This window comes from Chamaea fasciata, unplaced genomic scaffold (assembly GCF_029207755.1).
Source record: "Chamaea fasciata isolate MVZ Bird 193981 ecotype frontalis unplaced genomic scaffold, bChaFas1.0.hap1 SCAF_5, whole genome shotgun sequence".
Taxonomy (NCBI): Eukaryota; Metazoa; Chordata; class Aves; order Passeriformes; family Sylviidae; genus Chamaea; species Chamaea fasciata.
This window is the reverse complement of record NW_027094090.1, coordinates 69,603,068-69,629,951: the sequence shown is the minus strand read 5'-3', so window position 1 is coordinate 69,629,951 and position 26,884 is coordinate 69,603,068. Positions and strand designations below refer to the sequence as shown.

General features: G+C 40.4%; 1 protein-coding gene across 4 annotated transcripts in view; it reads right to left on the bottom strand.

The window, feature by feature from the left end:
* PHF21B (PHD finger protein 21B) overlaps positions 1–26,884 on the bottom strand; it is a 154,503-nt gene that overhangs the window by 12,893 nt on the left and 114,726 nt on the right. For 3 of the 4 annotated variants that reach the window (XM_066184348.1, XM_066184349.1, XM_066184351.1), the window contains 5 exons: positions 25,932–26,024; positions 12,245–12,601; positions 9,801–9,923; positions 5,306–5,357; positions 1,102–1,178 (listed from right to left, as the gene is read on the bottom strand). In XM_066184348.1, coding sequence (XP_066040445.1) covers positions 1,102–1,178; positions 5,306–5,357; positions 9,801–9,923; positions 12,245–12,601; positions 25,932–26,024 — 702 coding nt within the window. The remainder of the gene's footprint in view (positions 1–1,101; positions 1,179–5,305; positions 5,358–9,800; positions 9,924–12,244; positions 12,602–25,931; positions 26,025–26,884) is intronic. The other variant, XM_066184350.1, reaches the window with a different exon arrangement.

Genomic DNA, 26,884 nt, shown 5'->3' with positions numbered 1-26,884 from the left:
TAGCAAGGCTAAAGTTCCTACTGTGTTAATTAAATACTGTATGTATGGACATCAGTATCTACACTGAAGAAAATAGTTGAGGAATTGTGAAGAACTCAAGTGCCCAGAGCTGCTCTGGAGTATAAAGATCTCCAATGCTTTCAAAAAAAGAACAATCAAGCAACTCAGCAGTATGGCCGCAGTGGTGGGTTTCTTCTTAGCCTCATCTGTTTGCTATCTGCCAACAAAGACAGAAATCTGAAATACTGGCATACCAGGAATTCTGCATCACCTGTGCCTAAATAAAGAACAATCACTTTCTTTAGTCTTAGAGAACTCGGAACACAGAGACGCCTTGCTTAAATGGAGAGCTGGCTGCAATTGAGTTTCATTTCAGTAGAAAGTTCGGACAGTAAACTCAAACTGTGCTGAAACTTTAAAGGTGGAATTTTTATTAGCTGAATAAATGCATGTATGTTAGTTTAGAAACTAAGAAAAAAATTCAGAAGATGTTAAATCTATTTACATGCTGCTTTTACACCAAGTTTGCAATCCAATATAACAGAGGACCAAATTCTGATACTACTATAGATGCAACAGTGTAAATGTAACAGACAACAGAGATTATCCAGAGCATTTTATTTTTAATAATGCATTGTTATATTTATCATGCAGACTTCTATACTGCCTGCACACCACATTGATTCTTAAACCAACACACTCCTTTTGTGAATGCCACTTATAAAACAGCAAAGATCTCCATTTACTATTTGGCACATAAGAAAAGAGAAATAGCAACGCACATTTGAACAAAATGCAGCACTTCTGTTCTCCAGTTATGATCTAAAGGGACTGCCTATGTAGATAAAAGAGTAATTAGGTCCCACATTAATTTGGTCCTTTTGGCCTTTATTAAAACTAAGATGAATTCTAGTTTGGAGCAAGTGATGTTGTGGGTGAAACCCTGTTGCTTAGCCACTGAGACGAGATATTTTCTTTCTCTTCTACATTAGCATCTCTTTACAAGCATCTGTGGTTCTGCATTCATATTACAGTAAGAAACACTTAGACCTTTTATTGATATGACACAGAACTGTGGTAAAAAAGTGAATGAAAAAGTACCTCTGTTTCCAAGAGTCCACTGTAGGCTGGATTTGCTGTGCTTCTTCTTTTTCTTTCCTGACGCTTGCTCTGGATTTCTGTAACCATGGAAAGGAACATGAACTGTGTATTTCTCATTCATCAGGGGAAAAAATGTAGATATAAGTTGTTAAGATGATCTTAGCCTCAGCCCCCTGAGCTTTGTGCTCTGTTTCAGCTTCTAAACAATAATTGGGTTGCATCAGCATTGATATTTGCTGCAGTTCAAGGTTTGACATTAATAAGCTTTTCCTTGTGAGATTCACAGGCATTTTCTATTTTTTTTTTCCTCCCTTCAAGGTAGACTTCTGCTGCCCTACAAGAATTTTGTTATGATCCCTTCAGACTCATATTCAGCAAGCATCATCAGAGAGCCTTCAAAGTACTCTCGATGTCTGCTATTAACAGAAGGGAAGCATTTAAAGCAATTAAGCCTCTAGTTCATATCACATGAAAGCACAGAGAATCTTCTAAATTCAATTTACATTACTCTTCCTCCATGGAAGCTAGAAAAAGCACAGTTGAAACAGCACAGCTGGATTCAGTTCTAACCAGGGTGTGATGATTTATCCACCCAGAAGCACCCAGCTTCACAATCCTGAGCTTGCAAAATGAGTCATATATATGTGTATGTGTGTGTCACTGCAAACACCAGCACACAGATGGGCTCTTTGGACTGCAGCCCATTTCTCCCTTCCACGAAAATTCCACAACTCCCTTCCACTAAATGGTGGCACCTATTGAAGATGGCACATGCTGAGGACCGTGTTTAGCAACCACCAGCCATGTGCACAACGCTGTAAACACAGAGAGAGGGAGCAGATTACTCAGCCACAGAAATCTGTAGGTTTTGTTGATGCTACTTTGATCTGAGCTGGGATTTCATTTACATCATATGGAATTTCTTTTTCCAGCTCCTGATGACAGTTCAGAATGCCGAGATTATTCCAACCATGTCATTATTATTTTGAACATAAACCCCAGACACACTTCAGCAAGGAGAGCCATCCCATGATGTGAATTGTGTGCTGTACTCCAAAATATTTCCTATATAAATATTGCAAGGTAAAGTTTAGACTCGGAGCTGAGGTACCAGAAGGATCTTGTTTGTCTAAATGCCCCCATGGTGGTGATACCTCTGCTCTGCCTTGCTCTATCTCAGAAGGAGAGGAACCGGCAGGAGCATGTTCTTCAGCCCAGAGGCCCCAAAGCACACCCAGCAGAGACTCAGGACACCATCTGATTATGCAGGGGGTCTGGTGTCTTTCCTCAGTGTCTGAGCTAAAGAGGTTTCTATCTCAGAATACCCTCAGCACCAGAAAATGGCCTTCAGGGTATCCAGCAAGACCTCCTACCTGTAATCCAACAGTAAGATACAGCTGAGCTTTCAGGGTGTTTTATGATACTCGGAAGTGGATCCCCAGCACTCAGTTCTGGTTTCCAGCACCCTTTCCAAGTGTTGATCATTCCCATACACCATTTTAAGCATTGAACAAACATCTGACAAAGGTGAATGAATTTGAAGATAGCTTTATGTTGGAGGCCAAACTGCAATGAGCTGCTGCCTTCACCCATAAACACGCTGCACAGTCATTCCATGGGGCCCACGATGGCGATTTATCTTCACGGAAAGCTGTACCCTGCACACAGGCAGTCAGTGGAAGCATCTGTGTGCATTTACTGGTAAAGATGCCTCACACTCAGGCTCTGCAGAACAGAGCTCTTTTCGTGTGGAGGGTAGGTGAAAAAACGTCTAGGCAGATAGAGAAGTCCATATAGAAGTGGACCATAGCCCTTCACCAGAAAATTAATGAATAAAATTAACAGTAACACTGTGAATTAAAGATACCAAATGAATAAGCTTTTAATGATGCAGTCTCAATAGAGTTAAATTCCAAAAATGTGAAATTGAGAAATAATTAGAAGTTTTAAAATAAACTGAACTGTGTAATGACCACTGCTCCCTGATAAATAGCAATGACTGATAACTGTAAACATTACAGAGCAGTAATATAATAACCTTTAGCATATGAAAGCTATAAGGACATTTTTGACAGCTGTGGTCACCAATTCTGATGAAGAAATACCCTTTCCATAGTAAATAGCTCTTGGTTGGAACCATTTATTTAATGCTAGTCTGAATATAAAAAGTGAATTAGTCTTCAGGAATTGATTCTGCATGGTAAGTGTTGTAGCAGTTTGGTTTAAAATGTGCATCTTCACACTTGGCGTAGAACAGAGTAGAGCACTGCTTGGCATTTTAAACAGAAGCAATAAACCCTCACAAAGAATTTATTAGTTCCAATAAAATCAAAGGTTACAGAATTATACAAAACTAAGTCCTCTCTGTTGTAAGCAGAATTTGTGCTTCTGCATAACTTCAAATGTTGTCCTGTTTTCCTTAGACAAAGAAAACAAGAAGCAGTCATCATTTGTACTTTTTGGATTATAACTCTTCTCCCCAAATTGTTGAAGTTTTTTGATCTCCATTTCAATCCATTACCATTAAGGGATTAAAAATTATGAAGGCTTAAAATTTCTTTAAACTGCTTTCAAATTCTCAGTCACTGGGGCATGAAATGATTTTTTAAAATGCAGATTTAAAGAGGAAAAACACTGAAAAGTGGCAACAAATCCCACAGGAAACCTGCTGCATATACTGAGGAGACACTGCAATTCAGATGTATTTTCTCACTAATTCACAACTCATCTTAAAACCAAAGAGCTGGAAATCTTAGTAAGAAGAAATCAAGCTAAAAATGGTAGATACCTTGAGACAGCCAGGTAGATAAGCATGCCCCTAAGTCTAAAGCACACAAAACTTAAAACTCAGTGCACTGGAAATTCCCAAGCATTTTGCTAACTGTGGTTCATGGGATGGGTGGTAAATATCAATTGCCATTAACAGTTTTTGTGATCAAGGATCACTGTCAGCTGACACAGATACCAACTTTCTCTCCTGGTGGAATCACACCAACTTGTTGTAGCTGAGCTTGTAACTAAAAACCATCAGGCTGCAGATCTTTTCTTAAAAATACCTGTGTCATCTCTGTCCATGAGAACTATTCTGACACCCCAACTTGGCTCACACCACTGGCAAATTTGCTAAACAAACTCCTTTTTCCCCCTCTCATCTATAATTTCAGAACAACAAAGCTGAGGCAAAGAAAGATACAAATCCACTAACTTTGGCAAGCTATTTTTGGAAAATTGGAGAAGGGACCTGGTAACTATGTGATACTGCATTTAGCTTATGTGCAATATTTGTTTGAAGTCATATTCAGGAGCCTGGGAAGACATGCTAGAGGCTCTCATGCAAGCACACGATTAGATTAGAGAAGTTTAGTTGTTAAGTTTTTGGCTAAGTGGGGAAAATGGAGGGAAGGAATTCTTTGTGAATAGTAGTCCTAAGTAAGTAAAATCTTATGAAACAAATCCCACTATTTTACACATTATTCTGTGGAACTCCAGAGATGACAGACAATCAACTCAAAAACTGGAAGCCCATCTCACATGGGAGGGAGCAGCGGGCACTTTGCTGCCTATCTGCAAACATCCTTGAGCCTCTCAGATCCATCAACCAGACCAGTGGTGGTCAGAGCCTTTGCAGGATTTCTGTTTTGCTGTTTCCTCCAGTTGTTCACGTCTTTTAAATCCAAACACCAGCCTGAGTCAAGCATGCTGGTGGCTGGCTGCAGGACCAGTCCTCCTGCCCCTGGAGCTGTGCCATGGGGTGGGAGGCAGAGCTGAGTGAGTCACCCACTGATGTGAGACTGAAAGGCACAAACGTGCAAAGGTAACACTTCACCTGATTTTTTCATTTTTTTCAGTTTTCATGCCCTTCTGAGGACGGGAGAAGGAAAAACTGAGAGGGAATCTTGTTGATGTGTGTAAGTATCTGCAGGCAGGGGTCAGAGCATGGACTGGGCTGTGCTCGGTGGTGCCCAGTGAGGCAGCGTGCAGAAACTGATGCCCAGGAAGTTCCTCCTGAACATGAGAAAGCACTTCTTTTCCAGAAGGGTAACAGAACACTGAACAGATTGCCCAGAGAGGCTGTGCAATCTCCTTCTCTGGAGAGATCCAAAAGCCATCTGAACACAATCCTCTGTAATGTGGTCTGGCAGAGAAGCCAACAGAAAAGATTTTATTCAAAAACTGAACTGTAAATCAACATATGCCATCTTACCTTCCAAATGTTCTGTTGTAACCAGTCCTAGTGCTACCATGAAGGCAATTTTCTAAGGAAAAAAATAAATGGGTTAGATTTTCTCCTATAATAATCATGATAAGAAAATAAATAAAATTAGCATTTTCAGAATAAACCCAGTAAAAGTCTTTCAGAAATGTATCTTATTTGAATGCACAGTAATGTAAAGAACTTTAACTAAAGATTTGCTTGAGATTTGCCTGGTTCTCTTTGTACGGCTACATAAACTCCACCAGTTCAAAGATTTCTGAAGTCAATGCTAAATGACTGCTCATCTTACACAGCACATGAGCAATATTCAGTCAATTCAATCAGCTCAATTTCACATTGCTAGCTGGATTGTTACTCCAATTCTTTAGTGAAGTAATTTTGTATTATTTTTACATTCTGGACATGGCACTGCTTTTATTAGATATGAGCAAGTTGTATGAAGTGAAACAAGTATGAACTGTACAACACTAAACAAGACATCAGAAGCATATTGAAAGACCCCTCTCATTGGAAAAAAAAAAAAGAAAAATCAGCAAATTCTCTTCCCAAGATATAAAAATCATTGTGTGCATGGATTCTGAAGACATACACTGATCCAATATTTTTCCTCAATGGGGAGTGAACAAACATCTCCCACTGACACTGGTGAACTCATTTTGCAGCCAGGAATCTGATCTAAAATATTACTCACAGCTCTTCTAAACCATATATGCACAAAACATATTTTCATACTAAAAAATCTTCAGAACATGCTGAAGCAGTGATAGGACAAGTATTAGAGCAGATTCTAAATTTTCTGTCCGTGATTTCTCACTGGAAAATTTTTCCTTGCAGAAAGGTTTGGCTGAAGTTTTTATGGCACGTTTTTGATGAAAACTGAAATCACACTGTGTTGTTCCAAGCCCAAACTGAACTGAACTCCTCAGTTTTCAGTCACATTTGTGGCACTTGTGGGGCTTTGGGGGCCTCCTCTTTCTGCTCTGCTGAAGGATCTTGTTGGACCAGGTTACCCAAGGGGAATTTTCATGAGGTTCAATTCCACAGTAGAGACAATCTGACTATGAAACTGAAGCTCTCTGGAAATCCAAGCAAGCAAAGCCCACAATCCAAATCTGAGGAAGTGTACAAAGACCACAGGGAGATGCAATTATCATACCTCAAATAAAATGTTTAGATTCAGGTCCAACTAGAACACAGTGTTTAAACAGTAGAAGGCCAAAACATCCTGTTTCATTCAAAGAGTGTCAGGAGAACACATTTCAACACTTCCAAGTCAAAATTAGTCTGACCTCCTTGTTTTGTGAAAAGTCTGATGATTCAACATTTCATTTCAGTTCAGGACAAAATCAACTAGTAAGTGACCAGAACTACAATTTCCTTTGCAATTCTGACTTTCACTTAGTGAAGTTGTGAGAGCAAAAACATACTCATCTTGTAGATGAAAAGATCTAACTATTGGGTGGTTTCATCAAAATCAGAGGGTCAGGATTGGACATCTCTACCACTCATGCATCCGTGAAAATACCTTTGTCAAACAGGTGAACTAACACCCACGTAAGACAGGAATACTTCCTTGCCACCACCTTGGGAGATTCCTACTCTCCAGGTAGACCCAAAAATGGTGGTGTAGAATTTCCTCACTGGCAATTTCGATATATTCACATTGTGTTTCTGCAGTCCATATCTGTGGTAATCACATACATGTGTTCATTTGCATGTCAGACCTTGATTTCAGTAATGTTCACTCCTTATGTAATGAAACACCAGCCAGGCACAGTGGGAGCCTCACACTTTAAGGAAAAGGTAAATATTTGATCCACTGTGCAGATCTGAGAAGAAAATTAGTCAACTGAGTAGGATTACAAGCTTCACCTCAGTCCCATCAAAAAGTAACGGTGGCAGGATACTTCTCAGCACTGTGAGCAAAAGTAATAACAAAATTTAGGGATAGAACCAGAAAGCTGGAATGGTTAGTGTGTGTTTTCTCAATGGAGTGCAGAATTCCTGCATTACCTGAACATTAAACTGTAGGGAAAGCACACATTTTCTGATGCCTCACCTGAATTTTTTTGTGTACTGGACTGTTTGCTAAACATTTTCCTGTCTTCGTGCTGAAATTTTTTGAATAGGTATCTAACTAAATGTAATGACAACATACTTGCTTAAGATATGAAGAGCCATCACAAGTGGACTTGATAATTGTCTCATGATTAAAGACAGGAAGTGTTAGCTTTTAAAGGGACTTGAAAGATGGTTCCTTTTAAAAAAACCCCAGTACAAGCTGTATTCTTTTGAACAAGCATAATATGTTAACAGCCTATTTGTTTTTATGGGTTTTGCTATTTCACACCCCTGTAGCCCATTGGATTCAACTCAAAATCTGACTTCCACTGCAAACCTTTCCTTTCAAATATCACGGGTCTCTTGTTCCTCCTCTATACAGGAAGCTACAAAACCACAACTTCATTTTCTCCAGAATTTCAATCCAGGTTTAACATTAGCATTTAGTTCACAATTGCCATGTGTCTCTCTTGTGCTTAGGAAAGATTAGAACACCAGTAAGTAAATAACCAGCATTTATGGCAGTAATTTTTCTTCTAGATAAAAGCATTTTAGAATGAAAATGTTGCCAGATAGTTTGCTAATATGAATTTGTAAATGATCAAAACGTTTTTGGCAGAATTCTGTTTCTTTCTGTGGTGATCTCAGGTCTCTTAAAAAAAAAAAAAATTAAACCCACCACCCTCCTCCCACCCCAAAAAAACCAAAAAACAACATCCAGGGCATTTTCTTCCCAAAGGAGCAGCTCCCTTTTGTAATTCACTGTAATGCACAGTATGTCTTTTCATGAAGCAAAACAAAGATTTTCATAAAAGCATTTCGTTTTGTAATTACATGTTCTATTTATGTCATTACATGTATTTATACTAATTATGATGTTAGTTCTAATTACCCTAATTGCATAAATACATGATAATCAACTAAAGTTTACTTTCAAAGAACAAAAGAAATTAACTCTAGACCTACCTATTTATGGCTGTGCAACAAATCTATGTAAAAGAACAGTCATAATTTTGGGCACAGCATCAGCACCCTACCCAGAAAATTAAGGTTTTTGAGACCTCCAGTAAACAGGGTAGGAACAGTGTTGTTAGAAAAAGTCCTCAAGGTATTCTAGCTAGCAATGTAATGAAAAATCTTACATTTTTGAATCCCATACCAAAACTGTGCCCAGTCCAATTGCCTCCTCCTGTATCTCTCTCGAAGGATTTATTCAATATTTTTTCCATGGGGATAAGTTACAGGCAAAGCAAAAATGATGGTTTTATCCTAGCATTCTGGTTCTAAGCAGGACCCACTGGCCTTTCTGCCCATAAGGTGCTACAAAATTACTAAGTCTTTGAAAACAGCTGCCTAAACAAAACAGGACTCAACAGTCCCATGATTCAGTGGTAATGAAGATTCATATAAGGGTCAGATTTTAAACTTGGCAAGTTTCCCAAGTGTAGTTTTGCAGAGCTTGTACATGGACCTGTGATACTTTGGGCTAAAATATTTATCCTTAATGCTGTTTTAAATATATGAACCTCTTAAAATGCTAAATAAATGACCACCCACATGCCTCAAGTAACACAGATTTATATTGTAATAATCCTCTTAAACCTACAGCTCCAAGGATGCTCTCATACTACACATTTATTAGACTACTGAGGTTTAAGATTTCACAGGAGCTGAGCATTTCCACAAAAGAAGTAGATTTAGTTTGTAAAACTTCTCAAACTGCCCTAAAATTACACCCAATCTAATGTGAACACAGCCAGTCAAAACCCAAAATGTCTGTTAGAGAGACCCCATTTCTACAAGGACTTGCAGTTTCTATTTCTAGTTTAAATCAAAAATATAATTCACAAAAGTCATTTAGTCTCACTACCTGCTTTCCACTCTCGTACTCAAAGGATTTTAATGTATTTCAGACTAGAACCTGTGTACATGTGGGAAGACATGTACACAGCAAATGCAGGAAAGTACTAATACAATTTAAAAATTGCAAGATACATTACAAAGATGATGTTAAAAGCTCATCTTACAAAAGAAATGTTAATTCCACCTCATATGCAGCCTCTAAATCTGATGCTATACGTTTGATAACATAAAAGAAAATATCTTACGTTTGTATACACCTTTCACAAGAAATCCAGCTGCAGCCATGGGGTGCTTAGATTATCATGAGACCTCTAGGTATTACAAGACCTCCAAATCTTACATTTTGTGACAGTGGAAGGTTTGAATGGTGCAAACCAAATTTGTCAGGAGCAGGGAAATTACCCTGATTGCAGAGATTGAGAGGAGATGAACAGCTGGCAGAACCACAAGCACAAATAAAGTAATCACATGTGCACACAGAAGAAAGTTTAGATTTGGCCCCCATGACTTAACCATATTGTAGCTCACTTATTAAAAATAAAAAAATAAAAAAAATCACCTCTGGATTTTCCTCCTTTCTCTTTTTGGTAGCAGGCAGTCCCTGAGCTGACTCTTCAGGAGGTTTCTTTGTCTCCACTTTACTTTCCGTCTGGGTTTGGACTTGAGGTTGAATAATGATAACCTAAAAGACAATGTACAAATAAGAGAATTCACTCTATGAAACTGGATTTTTCTGCCTGAAACCTTTGAGTCCTCTTTGAAGGGTTACTGGATACCCTACAAATAAGAAATGTAAGTCACAAGTCAAAAGCATAAAACAACAGGATACCTAGGTTAAGGTCCTAAATCCATACTTAAGTTTCTAAAAAATAATTCTTAATGGTGCAGCCTAAGTCACCTGACCAGTGCCTCTGAAAATTAGGACACTTTCTATTAAGAGGACTTGTGAAGGTGGCTGAGAAGCCATGATTTAGCAGTTGTGGTGTTAGTGATTTTAAGGTTTTTCCTTTGATTTTATTTTGTGTGCAAATAGAAGAGATGGGATTACTAAACTCTCAAAATCAGTTTGATCTCAGTTGTTCCAGTGTTATTTCAGAGTAAGTACATGGGGATGGGAAAGAAGGTAACTCCTCATGCAACTGAGATCAGACTTCAGTCCTCAGCCTTTACATGTTAAAAGCAGTGGATGTCCAGTTTTCTCTAAACTAAATAAACTATACATGTTTTAAATTAAAATTAGGTCTTGTTTAGGAATTAGGAATTAGGAATTAGGACACAGACCTCATTCATATATTTATGGCAGTATATCCAGCTGCTCATATTTGAATTACCACATGAAGATTTACACAATGTAGTACCACATGTAGATTTACCACATGTAGATTTACACATTATCTAGAAGCTATTAAATTAAAAGGAATTAATTTCTGCCCACAGAACTACACATATGACTTCGTACCTATAATCAAAAGGACTGTGGAAGCTTCAAAAAGACTTTCCAAGGACTATTGCCTTCTAGATAAAGATTATTAGATTTGAACAGGCCTTTTCCATCTACTTCATTGCTAATTTTCAATCAATGTCATTCCAGTGTTAGATATGTTAACTCAGTCACTCTAGAAGATTCAAGAGCATAAAAAGGGATGGTTTCCTGAGCCAGCAGCCATTTAAAGTAAGAGAAAAATAATTTGTGTCAAAGAAATGGGGATGAGATGTCTGCTTTTATTTACCTCAAAATCCATCCTACATCCTATATATATATTTTAGCGCTATGTGAGAACTTGTGGTGCCAACAAGGCCAAAAGTAGCAGAATCTTAAAAGTAAATTACTGTGAATGTTTGCTGGGTACATTAGCAGCCTGTCTCTGGTATAAGAGTGGTGAAGTTCTTGCATTCCAATGCTGAAAAGCAGTACAAAGATGAAACAAGTAATTCATAGCTTGAACTTTTTCTTTCTACTGATTCATCTCCTGGTCAGTTCTGGAACCCTGAGCTCTCATTTCATTTGGCCTTCCCCTGGAAGAGCAGAAGGGAATCTCCGATTATTTTATGTACTCCCTGGGGTCAGTCAACAAATCTAGTGTCACCATATCATTGAAGAGGGAGGCCATAGGAAATGTGAGCCTGTACAGAATTCAGGGATTTTATTAGTGAGGATTGGCTTAAGGAAAGAGAAATTCATATGGTCTTGTTAATGCCAGTGATCATAATGATGTGTTTTGTTCCAAGTAAAAAACAGGCTTGTACACAGATAAAAGTCTACCAGCCTTGGTGTGTCCCTGTTAGAATTTTCCTGTTGGAACCCTGGATGCTGAGAATATCAGACTTTCTGCTTTGACAAGTAGTGACCCTCAGGAGAGTACTGCCTTTATCCTGAGGCTGTAGGAGCAGCTTCCAAAACTGAGCGATAGCACTGGGTGTGTGAGTGTGTGTGTGTGTGTATGTGCAGTTTGTATAAAAGTGTGTAATGTCACAGGGTGAAATACCTAAAGTTTTGGGTTTTAATATTTAGAATATATTAATATATATAAGGGACAATATGGAGGGGTTTGGGCATTGCCTGATTCCTTCTTCCTTACCTTCTTCTTCCTTCTCCTTCTCGGGTTTGGGTGATCTTTTCTAGTTGGTTAGTGAAAGCCCGCATTGCGGATATTGCGTGACCTTTAATTGGGTTATAAATAAAAATAACTTAGGTGTCGAGTTTTAATTGGTTTTGCTTATTGTTTAAAAACCTTGAAACAAGTCAGAAGGGGACATTTCCTTGCCTCGCTAGACAGAGCTCGCACCTCGTGAGACTGTAACTTAGATAAGAAATAATGAACAACCGAGTCCGAACGAGATACCATCATGTCTAGCGCCTTGTGCCCAGACCCAACTAGATTTAACACCAGCGCATTTCCCCATGGATTATTTTCTTGGAGAAGAACCGCTGGCAGCACTGCACAGGCCGCGCCCTCCCGGGGCAATACTGCAGCTCCTGGGTTTTGCCCCCGAGGATCTCACCTTGCTGTCGGCGCTGATGAGGAGCGGCTGCACCTTGATGCCGTCGTTGCCCACCGAGACCGCGGCGCTGGTGCTGAGGGGGGCTGCATTGCTGGGGGAGGTGGAGATGATGGCGTAGGCCACGCCGGCGCCGCTCAGAGGGGACGACAGGGCCGCGGGCTCGGCGACGCTGGGTGGCTGGCTGCCGCCGGTTTGTGTCTGTACATGGCTGACGGTGTTGTTGGCGGTCGGGAGGGCGGGGCTGGGGTTCTTGATGCTCACTATGGTTGCCTTCTGGAAGGTGGGAGGCTGCTTGGAGGGTTGGTCTCTGCACGGGGAGATTGGGAGGCTGTCTGGAATCAGGGTCTTTGGCCTAACCTACAAGCAGAGAGTGGGGCGTTATTGGGCGCATGGACAAACGCTGCACACGGGTGTTCTCCCAGCAGAATCTCTAATTGCCTTAACCGTGGGCCAGAAGCATCTAGGAAAACAGAACGTAGCAACTGCAGGTAGCCAACCACTCACCTACTTGTAGATATATTCCCAACACTTCTCAATTTGAGGCTCTTAACTCACTGCAGCGCTAAACAATAAGTGAGAAGAAAGTCAAATCCGTATTTTGATTAGCACACTTCCATACAAATGCTAGTCAAGTCACATCCAGTTCTCAGTACGGATGTGTAAGCCAAAGCCTTTGCAAAGAATGGAAAACCCAGACGCAAAAATTTCCTGTTCTGAAGGACACAACACTTTTGCTATGAATTAAGGAGAGGGAGCTGCATTTAGTGAGTTGTGGGAATTAAGGGAATTCATTTTGCTATGGATTAAGGGAGTTGTGGGAAAGCATTTACAGGGACAGTAAAGTATATGCTTTTATACTGGTGGATTGGTCAATGAACATCCTCACATGTTAAAGACATGCCCTGTCAAATGGAGAGGAGATCAGTCACACAATCACTTAGCTCACAAAAAAATAAATAAAATATAGAGAGGGATACAAGAAACCCACAACCATCAAACATCACATTTTGCTGCAGTAATCAAAGACCTAATTTGCAGCTGTGGGTGGATGCAGGAGGAACTTCCATGAATGGAAGAGGACACTTTGCCCAGCTCTGCAACAGCTGGGGCTGCACCCAGAGCCATGAATGATAGCTGCAATCAATTGTTTTCAGCTATTGTGATGTGTTTCCAGAGGCTCAATTAACATCACCCTGTCAACATGGCTCTGCCTTAACAACACCTTAAGTACAGTTCCAGGATTGAAAATAAATAATTTAAACGGCTTCACATGGAGTTAACTTCACTCCCAGCTTATTCGTTAACACAGCCTGATAAAACAGCCAGTCCCCTCTGTGCTTATTTAGTCCTGTCACTTCTGGCACCTTCCATACTGTGAGACAAAATGACAAGTTCTAACAGACAGACGTGGGAAACAGCTGCCTGTGTCACCACGCTGGAGTCTACAGGTGCCCTTCAAATGATGCCAACTTCAATCTTGAGCCTAAGTAAGCAATTTAATGAAAACACAGGGCTTTACTGGTGTGCAGAAAACCATCTCTCAAGGCTGGCCATTATCCCCTGTGGTGTCAAGAAGGAACCATACCCTTTTGTCCCCACAGCAAATATTAAATGCAACAACACACACGTTGCAAGCTCTTTGTGTCACGGTGACTTGTCCCTCAAACATCTATAGGACCCCAACACCCACGAGCAGTGCAAAACTGGTACCAGAGGCACAGTCCTGCTTGGGACATTCACATTTCCAGCAGTCATGGGAGATGGAAAGGTTTGCCCAAGGTCCTGCAGACTCATGCAGAGCCAGGAAGCCACTGTGTTCAGCTCACAACTTGGAGGTGACACTGGAAAGCCTCAGAGACCTGCTGTGAAATGATGCAAAACCACACAGAACTCCAACGAACCGTAAGAATTTCTCCATTACTTTCTGATTATTTATTTTGAGAAGGACCACTGAAAACACTGCACAGGCTGTGCACTCCCTTTGACCATAGTCAAAATACCGTGACAGTATTTGAAGGGTTCTTTGCTCATTGTCTTTATGCAATCACTTTGTGTAATGATTGTCTGACTGGCTTAGTTCAGATACCAGACAAATACCTTGGTCAAGTAGTTTAAGGGAGGACTCTGTAATTAGCTTCATATCCATGATTAGTTAATGGTCTTATTTTCAAAAGTAGTATACAAAGCATTGGTTTAAACCCATCAGTTCAGGAGTTTTTCTAGTAAAAAACTGTCAAATAGTCCACCAGGATCTACTGTCTCTGTCACTCAATTGCACTTTCAAATTTAAACAAAAGCCTAATTAAAGCTAAATGCCTACATATATTCCAGCTATATAATATCTTTTCTACTGCATGATGTAATACCTCAGTGAATCCTACACACATCCGTAATACACAAGCTGTGGATGAACACGTATTACTTCACTGTAAAATAAGCTCCGCCTGCACAGATAAATAAACAAATTTAATTTTCAAAAATACTAAATTCTTTATAAAGTGCTGTGTGTACTGAAATTATCTGATAGGACTTACCCAACTGGTACAGCACAGAGCATATGCTGGGCACTTTCTGCCACCGTGTGATACAGAAGAGGAATAGCTGTTTTCATGGGCTAAGCCTCTGCAAACTCCCTGCCAAGTTTACCTAACCTTGGTAGACCACATTTATTTGCAATTACAAAACAATAAAAAGGGTTGACTACAGAAACAAACATTTCAGGTGCTACTGAGTTAAAGTTATAATATTTTAAAGTGAAAATAACATTTATTTCTGCAAGTGTGAATCCAAAACAGAAAGCAAACACAGAAGCCCCTTGTGCTCCAGTACCTATGAATGTTCCCCTCAGAATATAAACACAAAGCATAAACATTTAATAAACAGCTACATGAACGACCTTTGGCAGAGTGTCACCTAAAATCCCAAACTGCTACAGTTATTTGTGAAGACAAATGGTGTGAGCTAGGAAGAGAAAAAAATAAGAAGGAAAAGGCAGCATAAATTCCTTTCCCTCACAGCAAAACCATAGCTTAAATTTGGGAGGTGAAAGGAGGACAGTGGCACTAGCAAAAGTCTGGAAGCTGACACTCACTGAAGAAAGGGTAGAATAAAACTAGGGCAGGACATGGACTGCACTGCATGCACACGGTATCAGAAAGTAATTTTCTTTTGAAAGTAGCACAGGTTGGATGACACCAGTCCCTGCCACAAGAGTTACAGAAATAAAAGGCACCATTGTTGAGCAAACGAGAAGAAAAGAGAAAGAAAAAGAGACAACATGTATGTTGCCAAAAGACTACTTCAACTGTTGGAAAGTGTTGCAAGTAACCATTCTCCTGTAGCTCAACCCTTCTTTCCCCAAGTATCTTTCATTTAACTTCTGACAGCTGTCAAAACAGAATGTGAACCTACCAGGGCTCAAAATGCAGAAGAGCTGCTCCTTGAATATAATGATTTTGTAAACCTGTGTTGTTCTTGAGTTTCCTCAATACCCACAATAACAGAAACATTTCATTTCCTGTGGCAATGTTCAGACTGGTACTCCTCAGATAGCTGAAGGTGAGCACATTTTTCAAGGAGATATTCTCAAATCTGAGCATTCACTAGGTGGGGGCTGTCTGCTTTTCAGACATGGAAATAAGAGAGAGCCCAATCCTGTGAGATGTACGGAGTGCTCTTTTGTTCAACAACCTCTAATTTATTTTAAAGAGTTTCAGGTCAGGAAAGATTCAGCTCCTGTGACTAACATGACTTCTTGTATATCCCATATCATTAAGCTCCATCCAGAGGTCCCTATATGAAGCTCAAAGGCTTCCATTTCACCAAAACGTCATTCCAGCTCTGAAGAGCACAAATTGCTGAATACTGCAGAGGTGAATGAACTGCTGAGTGGTGGAGGTGGGAGAGCCTGACGTGTGTCATCATTGACAAAGGAAAATGTGATCATGGGCAATCTATTTCCTGAGGTACATCCCAGCAGGTTAAAGCACTCACCTCCTGCAGTAAAGAAAAGTAAGGTGAGAAAGAAAACCTCTTACAAAAGAAGTCCTCAAGATCCAACCCAAACAAGTATGGGGTAAAAAGAGAAGGGAAGAAAGTCTGACAGTTCCTCCAATCTCTGTGGGTAATTCTATGTAGTCCTAAAGGACAGAATTTAATTAGAACAGTTACATCTGTGAAGATCTGCAGGTGTTATGAGAATTTTTAAGGGCATTTCTGTTAAATGTGCTCTCCTTCAGGCCTAGGAAAGAAGGGAAGTTAACACAGTGTACTTCAACTACAAACCCAAATGGGATCACTGTGATCCTTCAGCTCACAGGCTGGCCGTACAATTTCTCCCAGAAACTGAAGACTGATTTTAAAAGAAAATACTAGAGACTTCCTAATGATGAGCTCCAGTAAACTGTTAAAATGCTTTTTCTATGCTCACGACTGGTATTTTATTGCAAGGTTGAATTTGCCTAATTCAGCTTCCAGTCCCTGGATCTTGTTATAGCTTTGTCAGCAACACTGAAGAGCCCTCCCCTTCCCCTGTATCAGATATCAGCTGGATCATGCTCAGCATCCATCAGCCCTTCATACTAGCAGAGCTGATCTGTATGAAACTAAGTTTTTCTGCTCAATGCGATATCACATTGTCTTTGAGAGAAAAAAACATTATTCACACTTTATTTTCACTTCACCCTTGTACTCAGAGCTTAAAAACAAAAACTCCAAATGGATTTGGCACGATTCATATGTCACAGAGGCAAAGTGCTGGGAGCAGCAGCCAGAGCTTTCATTCTTGAAAACTTTAGAGGATTACACAGAAAACATTAGCAATGGCTGATGAAATGAGTGCAATATGGGGTAAACATATCCTTCACCAGAATGAACAGATGCACACTGACTTCAGTAAAGCTGTGTCTATTTATGCCAGCTGAGGACCGACTCCCTGCCTCTTCTTTTTCAATCAGTAAAAATTATGCAAAAAAAAAGAAATTCTGCTTAACTTTACAGCAATGACACTCCCTAAAATACAGGTTGCCCCACTCACCCAAATACAAGCATTTGCAGCTTGGTTCATTTTTAGTTCCTTTCCTGATAAGCTCCTATTATCTTCAGCCTGGTCTAAGACCACTGTCAAAATAAACATAGTTTATTTTCTTTCCACAGGGAAGATTTCTTTCTTTTCTTCCTTCCCCTTGATGGGGCTACACAAAAAAAAAGAAGTTATTCTTCACTGCAGAAAGCCCAGGCAAGATGACCCAGAATCAGTGAATCCCATGTTCACATACAACATAACCGTCTCTTTAGCATATCCCTGGAATATTAGCCTGTGAACCTAGAGAAGGATGGTGTGAAATGCAGGGGGAAACCCAAGGAGCTGCTCCAGCCCACATTTTCAATCCTGCCACTCTGGATGGAGCAGACCAGGGAAGAAACCTTAATCTGAACAAAACCAATAAGGAACTTGAGCAGACTCCAGCAAGGCCACAGCTGCAACAAGCCCCTCAAAACAAACCCTGCTCTCTCAGTTTACACCCAACACAACCCAGCAGTCACTCAGCAGTATTTTGACATGTGTTTAAATTGCACACACTTGATCAGGCATCTCCCAGGTGCTGTGTACTGCCATGATTTGGTATTTCATTTGTTAGTCACGGACTCCTAACTTTAATGTAAAGGTGACAGTCAGATAATAGAACTCCTGGGCAGTTTTTAAGAAGGCAAACCCAATTTAATTTAGTTTTTCTTCTCCTTCAGCTTTGCTTGGTACTACAGAAATGGAAGTTTTGCTGAGAGGGATGTTCGAGTGGGAATCTGCCAGCTCTGCTTTTTGTTTGGATGTTGGCATAAGGCAGTCAGATGGGAATTCTTTATTAAAAAATGTTATCAATGCTTTGAACACTGTGTTGGTTTTGCATGGCTTGATTTTTTGGTGAGGAGGGAAGAATCCAGCCATGGAAGCGATTTTTCTGTAGGAAGCTGCTAGAAGCTTCCTCCGTGCCTGGAAAAACCAATTGCAGGCTGCCTCTGAAAACAGACACGCTGCTAAGCCAATTAACATAGTTAGTAACACCTCTGTGATGACATATTTAAAAAAGAAAAGCGAGTACAACTCATGAAGTACATGGGAGGGGATGTGGAGGTTCCCCTGCAGCATGAGAAAAGCTGCTCATGCTGGAGAACGTGGATGCTGAAAAGCTGTAATTTAGTGGGAAACCTGAACAGAGAGAGAGAAGATAGAGAAAGAGGATCCTTGCTTCCAAACTAGAACAACTCATCCTTGAAAAACGACACCCCATGCACTAAAATGACCCATGCCATGCAGTTCAGCAAGACTATTTTGCCTGTGGGAGGGACTCAGCTTACAGCAGGTCGGGCAGGACTGCTACTTGTGAAAATTAGAACCACATTGGAGAAGTTCACAGAGAACTGTCTCCCGTGGGAGGGACCCCGTGACATAATAGAAAAGACTCCTCTCCCTAAGAGAACTGAAGAAAGATCTTTTAGAAGTGACAAACTGACTAAAACCCACATGTTTTGTCTCCCTGTGCTGTCAGTGGGAAGAAAAGAAGGGCTGGGGGGGGGGGGGGGGGGGGGGGAAGGTGTTCTAAAGGTTTTAGTTTTCATTATCCCCTTTTAATTCTGTTAATAAAATTTTCTTTATACCTTCTAAGTTTTGAGCCTGTTTTACCCTTAAAGTGTTTTCACCTAAGCCTTATCTCACCCCCAAACCAAAAGCCTTCTGATTTTTCTTTCCCCCTCCTCTGCCAATTATAGCATAGGAGAGTGAGTGAATGTTTTTTTGTGGGTGCATGGCCTCTAGCCAGCGTCAAACTCCACCAAACACAAAACTACATTTTCACAGGAAATTCACTGACTTTTGCTAATGGGCTGTGTATTTTCTGCCTATGTTTTCTGGTTTGGCACTGCCACTACTGAATTGATGGTTCATTAAGTGTCTCTTTTCCATTTGCAAAGGGGAAAAACTACCATTAAACCAGCAAATAAAAATCAGTATTATTCAAAAAAATAAGAAGTAAAGGTTGAAGTTGACAAGGATTTTTTTTTACCTTCTGCACAATGATTCTGTCCTTGAACATGCAGTTATCTTTGTGCCTCTGAGGAAAAAAAAATAATCCTTATTGTTTAGGATTACAATGGGAATATAAAAGATAGACTCTGATTACACAAACCAGTCAATACCTTACTTCCATGTCCACTCTTTTCAGCATTACAAGTTCGCTTGCTTCTCCCACAGATACTCATCTGTGATTAACTTCCTTCAATTTAAAGTGTCCATGAACCCTTAGGCACGAATAAGAGAAGACCTATCTGGTTTTCTCCTGTCCACATACTTCCTTAGGCAAGCTCTGAACTAATCCACACAGCTGGCATTCACTGGACTCAAAATCTGGTGTCACATTAAAGATCATGGATATCACTCCTCTGTACTGTCCTTCACTTTGAGAGCTTTTCCTGCTTCTAGACAACAGTAACATCATATTACGATGATTCGACCAGCCCCAACTCATTTCTTAGCTAAAATCAAAAAGGAAAGACAAAAATAATAATAAAAGTAAGGACAAAAATAATTTCTGTCTGCTAACAGCCTAAGCAAGATGGAAGCACACAAAATGCTGAGACACCAGGAGATGAAAATGAAGGGTCAGACAGCAGCATGCTAGTTCCTCCAAGCCCTTACTGAAGTCATGCAGAAAAAGAAAGCTTTCCTGCCCACCTGTTATTCACCCAGAGCTCTAATGCAAGCTTCTACAACTGGCCTTGAGGCTCAGAGACAGAGCACTGTCCAGATCCAGGCCAGATTCGGATCAGAAGTCACACCTCTCACATGGATACAAATGGCATCAGTGAAGGGAGGGGAAATTTCTCACCCTCTCATTTGACAGAATTTGACATGCAGTAACATAAGAGTTTTCAATTGGGAAAAAGATACCATGCCAGGTATAAAAATGGATTGAATGTTTCCCGAGGTTTTCATGGATACTTTTGAATTCTATGTGCAGACTATCATGGAGTGCTGATTTCTATGGAGGTCCTTTTCAAAGTGCTTACAACACTGCTCAGATCTGAGGGTCTCAAGCATCACTATCAGGTTTGGGTTAGGGTTGGGGTTAGGGTTGCTTCTCCTTCCCCACCACTCCGGATCAATTCTCTTGTTAAGAACTGAAAACTGACGCTGATAGAAAGGCAGAGGAAACACAGGGAGGTCCCTTGGAAAGGGTGCATCTGAGTGTAGCCCTCCTTGATCTACCCTATACATCCATCCTTGACCTTACTGCAGAAGACTGGATTCCTTGCCACTGCCAAACTCTGTCATGCTACCACTCACAAGGAATGTTCTTTTAGCACCACCTTAGTCACACCTTCACCTGTCTTGGCTGCACAGCAGCAGTGTAAAATAAATACCTTGAAGGTGCCACAGCAAGCAACTGACTCTCTCAGAACCACAGGCAACCTACCAAACCCAACTGCTAATGTGGAACTGAGACTGCCACAAACTTTTCAACAAAGTGCTGTGTTTCCATTCCAATCTTCAAAGCTCTCCCTGTAAAGACTTAATGTGAAAGTCCAACCTGGTCACGCCTCCCTGGTGCAGGGAGTCCCTACAGCAAGGCTGAGGCAGCTGTCTCAAACTTCTTCTCTAAGAATTACGAGCACACTCATCAATTTCTACACTAAATGTTTTCTATAGTGGCATGCAATTAATAGTAGCATGACCAATAAAAGAAAGCAAATTGATAAAAAGAAATTCTAAGCAGAATTCTCAGCTGTGTGTGCTTCTTCCCAAAGGAAAAGAGAAGAAATAGCTTACATCAGATGTTCGTCTTGGTGCCTAACACATTACCAGAAGGTGCTTCAAGTACACTTCTTATATTACTGTGACAAGCACAGTGTAAGAGTGTAGTTATATAAAACAGATTTATAACTACATTTATGAAGGGCTACATGTTCAGCCAGGCCTCTGCAAATCTTTTATAAAAAGTAATTTTCCTTGTTTTCTGCATGCATACAATGAATATTAAATACTGTTGCTTGGCTGCTTACCACACTGATTAAGTTACTTTCAATTAGATTCTCACTCTTCTCCTCCTGTAGCATTCCAACACAATCCCCTGGAAGTGCTGAGAGTTATATACCAGAAAGTTTCACAACATCCCTTAGGTTATTAAAGTCCTTTCCTCCCTGATATTGTAAAAACAACTTTACTCAATTCCATTATTCCTTTCTCAATCAAACAACCAAGTATTCTTGTCTCTCCACTGCACAATTCTATGTAACTTTTTATATAAATATGTATGCCCGTGAGCTTCTTTTCTATTATCTTGAAAGACTGACTAACATTTAGTACAGCTTTTCTACTTTCCAATGGCTATGTGCAGTTTTAACACATTACACTTAAAAACCATGGGGGTTTTTTAGACTCATGATGCAAACAGAAAGAGACTTTGCTGTAGACCAGCCTATTTCTTCTACAGTACACAGTAGCATCCCAAAACTTATTTCTGTCGATAAGAGTTGTTTTTCTTTCAAGAAATCTTCCAGAAGCCCCACGCTCTAAGCAGCAGTGTCATGAGCAAAGCCATCCCAAACTGTGCCTTCAGCCAGCACTGGAAAGATGGGTCAAGGATATAGCATTGTGATCTGATTTAACTGCCATTCAAAATGTCACAGTCTCTCCATTAATTTGAATGAGGATTGGACTAGGCCCAAATTACTGACAACAAAACAGGAGGTTTATTTTAATATCATTACCTTGTCATTTAAAATCTTCCTGTTGAAGAAGAGAAAATAACGTTTCGCATGTACCTCCAGGTGGCTACAGTGCAACTTATTTTGCACTGTAAACTAGTTCAAAATAGACAGACTATTTGCTCTGCAGTTGGAAATTGGAAATCCACCTGACAGAATGGCATCCCCTCCTTAGAGCAGATGGTGCCATAAAGAAGAGGAACAGCTCAGGAGTACCGCAGTGTTTAAGCAGACGACCTCTAGGATTTTCTTGTTAGAGTGCAGTGGAGAGTCTGCAGTTTCAAAGCATCTCACTCATCTGGAAACCTCAAAGATCAAAGTAAGAAGAGAAAGAAAGACTATCTGGAATTAGCTTCTCAAACATCACAGCTCACTTATTTGATGAAAGCAAAAATAATTTCATGTTCTGGAAAAAAAAAAAAAACCACCAAAAAAAAAAAACCCACCAAAAAAGCAAATGTCCGCCAAAGAAGCTGGTTTTGGCAAATAATGAATGCCTAAAAAATATTGTTTGTATTGTGCAAAGAACTTGTAAGTAATGTTTGTTTGCTCACCATTTAATTAGCGGTTCTAAGAGATGGAATTTTGCTGCCATTTGTGAATGTGCAAATTTTTGAAACTTCATTCCCCAGATGGAAAAGCTCCCAGGGGGTCATATCATAAACCCATTCAAATGAACAAAACAAATGACAAGTTTCTGTACAAATGTGGAAAATGATGGAGCTGTTTTCATTATTTTATGTAACTCTTGTTAAATGCCTCGGTTTATTTCTGTGATATGGTTTTGCTTGACTGCATAGGGGTAAATCAAAAGAGGCTGTCAAGATGAGGAGCACAAAAGTGCCAAATATATCAAACCCCTGTAGACATGATGAGGACCCTCAAAATGGAGGAGTCCTCTCTTTCTGCCCAGCCAGCCTGGTAATATGTATGCCTACCTGTAAATCTAAAGGGAATCTGAAATCCCAAAGAAATAATGAGACTGGCCAAAATGAGAAATGCCAGAGAGCAGCTGATGTGCTGCCGGGAATGCAGATACTGACCTGGATTTTTCCCAGTTATCTACATGCACCTGAGACAGGAGTGCAATCTGTCCACCTTAGAGGAAAGCCACTCCCAGAGGACAATTCACATATAAGTAGGCTCCTAAAGTGGCTAGAATCCCAAAAGGGCTCCACCCAGGCCTTCCACCCCTCCACTGACCTGCAGAGAAGCAGCATATGCAGGCCAAAAGATTAGGTGAGTGCAGCTGGATCTGCCACTGCACTTGCACAAGCTACACCTGGACTCACCTGCTTGAGTAAAAGCACAGCTGCAAGAGCACAGAAGCCTTTGCTGCTCTGGTTTCATCACTGTCACAACCAGACTTGGCAGAGATGGAGATCAGGGAAGGTTCCATCCCTTCCAGAACAAGACTGAGCCACAAGTAACATCCAAGTCTGGACACAGCACTGCTTTCATTCCCTGTTAAGTACTCTGAATTCTCGGTAGAGGAGTGATGAACACGGTTCTGCTGTCCCAGCAATTTGCTGCCACATGGGCAAACCAAGTAAAGGTTTTAGCAGATGCCAAACGCAGCTGGACTCAACTTGTTGGTAGGCTTGGGAGATGGGAATTCGTGCCCCCAAAAGTCAGTGCTAGAATGGCAGGATTGTGCCAGTAACTCAGAGCAAGTATGGGGCCTTGCCTGTCACCCACGAGGATAGAAGGAGGTCAGTGGCCAGCCTGGTCTGTGACCAAGCCTGATGAGAAAAAAGCTGAGGACATGGGCTGTGACAAGGATTTAATTCTGCATGATTTCCAGCTCCTTCCTACTGGAAGATAATATACACCTCTTAATTTCCAAAATAATTTTTAATTAGGTGCTTGTTGTCACAACACTACAAGGAAGAAGAAAGATTTTTTTTTTACCGTAACACCTGCACGGTATCAACATCCACTGGAATTTTTGTATTTCCATCTGAAATTTCCAGTTTTCCTGGACCAGAGATGACTATGCACTCACTCTAAGTTCCTACCAAGGACAGCCCTCACAGTGACACAGTTCTGCAGAGTTACAGTGGCCTCCCAGGTCACCTGCATCCAGCTGTACCTGGGGAATGAGCTTTGCACCACTCTGGTCCATGGCTACATTAAAATCTATTTTCAAGACATCTGACTATTTAATGAGAAGCTAAACTTTCCACTTGTAGATGAAAACCTGGTATCTCTGAAGACACTGAGCACAAAGGAGGGATGTTTGATGGACAGAGGGAGTTCCCCACCAGGAAACTATATGGAAATTTTAAACTTCTCTATGAGCTTGGAGGGGGAGAGGAACATATGGACCATGAAGAAGCATAAAGGAGGACTGGCATGTAAATGGGACAGGCTGTTGCTGAGGAAGGTTAGCCCATTGTGGGCCTGTGAAAAAGCAAGAAAAAAATCAGGGAATAAGACATACCCCTGATAACGTGGTCTGACATACATCTGCCTACTTCATTTCTAGTTTTTCAGAAATGAGATTGCTAGGCAGTTGTTGCCCATCCTATCTATATGAAATAATCACTAAATAGAAAAGTTAGTGAACTGTGGCTCAGGGCAGCCAAGAAAGCACTGGTAGTTCATTAGTATTAAGTATGATTGCATAAACACCTTTGAAATGCAAGATGTACCAGGAAGGGAGTGAAACAAAGTGGAATAGAAACAAAAATATTGCCATGACCTAAACAGCAAGACAGAAGGGATGTGTTCCTTTCAAAAAGCTGAGGAAATCTGCTTCCTCCACTTTTTTCAATTCTTCAAAATTGAATCTAACACTGAATGAATTTTTTTCTATTTAACAAAAGCATAGGGCATTGGTACTTCTCTAAGTGCAGCATTTGCAATGCCATCACCATTGCTGAAACACAACCTAAATGATAATTTAGGCCCTGTTACAGGTCTTTCAGCTGCTCTTGAACCTCATCTATTTTCAGGAGCAATCTGCTCATCTTTCACACCCCAAAATGGCAGAAATCAAAATGTTATTATGTTGTAAGAACAACTGAAAAGCAAAGTCTTGAACTTGATACAAAAACTATAACCTCACTTTATGTTCACAACTCTGCCTTCCACAAAATGTAATTTAAAGAGAGAATTCAATAAGTTTGTGTTGGAAATACTTCCTCCAAGTAAATTTAGCTCACAGATCTTCTACTAGATTCTGCCACTAAAAATAAATTAGAAAAAAATAAAGGAACAATAGGAAGAATACATATCATCAACTTCAGCACTTTTCTAGTGTTCATATATGAGAAATAGAGCTCTAAGGGCCACAGTGGGAGAAATATATTCATACCTAATAATCATTAATGTGAAGAGCAAATCACAGAATTGCAGCAAAACACTTGTTGAAAATGACATCCAAAAATTTTGAGAAAGAGGGTTGAAATGGGGAATAAAGTCCATAGTTATAGAAACAGTGATGTGTGTTCAGAAAAATAGACAGTTTGAAACATTTTAAAAACCAGTGAGTGCAACTCTCCTTTCACTCTTACCCAGAGAATCTTTCCTCAGTCTGGCACCTGGGTTAGCTGGGCCAAAGCTTTGTATTGGGATAGACATGGCAAATAAGTCAGTGAAACAGAACATGGGGTTAAATCTTAAACAGGAAGGTTAACACTTCCACCAGTTCTTTTAACTACAGAACTGCAGATTTTCACATCTGTGATTTGTGATTCAACTTTAAAGCACAAATTTACATTCCACCATATGTATTTTGTTCTTCCACAATGAATCTACCTGACATTTCATAGCTTTTCATTGTGCTATCAGTACACTCCCAGAAGAAAAATTTTTCTTTTCATGGAAAATCAGTGTGCTGATGCACCCAGGCCCAGGCACTAGACAGGAGCAGAGAATATGTACAAAATGACACCACCCCTCTCTTTGAAACTGTATTTTGTACCTGAGGTAGCACTGCTGGTCCTTGTCCTGCCAACCTCTGCAAGGAGCTGACCTGAGGAACCTTAATGGGCACTGCAGTGATAGTTCCCAAAGCCTGTTGGAAGAAAAACATTTGAACACAGCTTAAAACAATTGCAAAGCTTTCCCAGACAGAATCTCTCCGAGGCAGCAGTTCCCTTCCAGCTCTTTTTCCCTCCCCAGCTGCCATGGCTGAAGGCTCTCTAGGCACCAGACTGTTTTCTAAAGAGATCTGAAATGCACCACAGTGACGTGCATCTGTATGATGATGCATTTCATGGGAGCCAGGGTCACAAAGAGATATTTGCTGTGCCTCAGGAAATAGTAAACACTGAATTATTAAAATTAAAAGCTGCCTATAAATCTACTACAGCACACTGCCACACAACATTCAGCTAAGAAGACACCCATCTGGGCCAACACAGCATCTATTACTATCCTTGTTTATTATTGTTACTCACCCTTTTCTTAGTTGTATACCGAATTTATTCAAAGCTTATTTAAGATAGGATGGAATAAACAGTTAGCTTATAAATTTATGATTGGGCCATATATGTAAAGAAGACAGCTAACTTTTCCCCTTCAAAATCTTTCATCCCTGATTTCAATTAATAGAATCACGGAATGGCTTGGATTGGAAGGGACCTTAAAGATCACCAAATTTCATCCCCCAACATGGGCAGGGACGCTTTCCACCAGACCAGGTTGCTCCAAGCCCCATCCAACATGGCCTTGGACATTTCCAGGGATGGGGAAGCCACAGCTTCTAACCAAAAGTTCATACTTTGGTTAACTGGCCAATAACTTTGTTATTGCTGTTGGGATGACACAACAATATAAGCAAGCAGATGATCGTCATTATAACAGCAAGAGACACTTAGTCACCAAGAACAAAAATCTTACCAGGCTGTTAGAAGTAGCTAATACGGAGAAAAA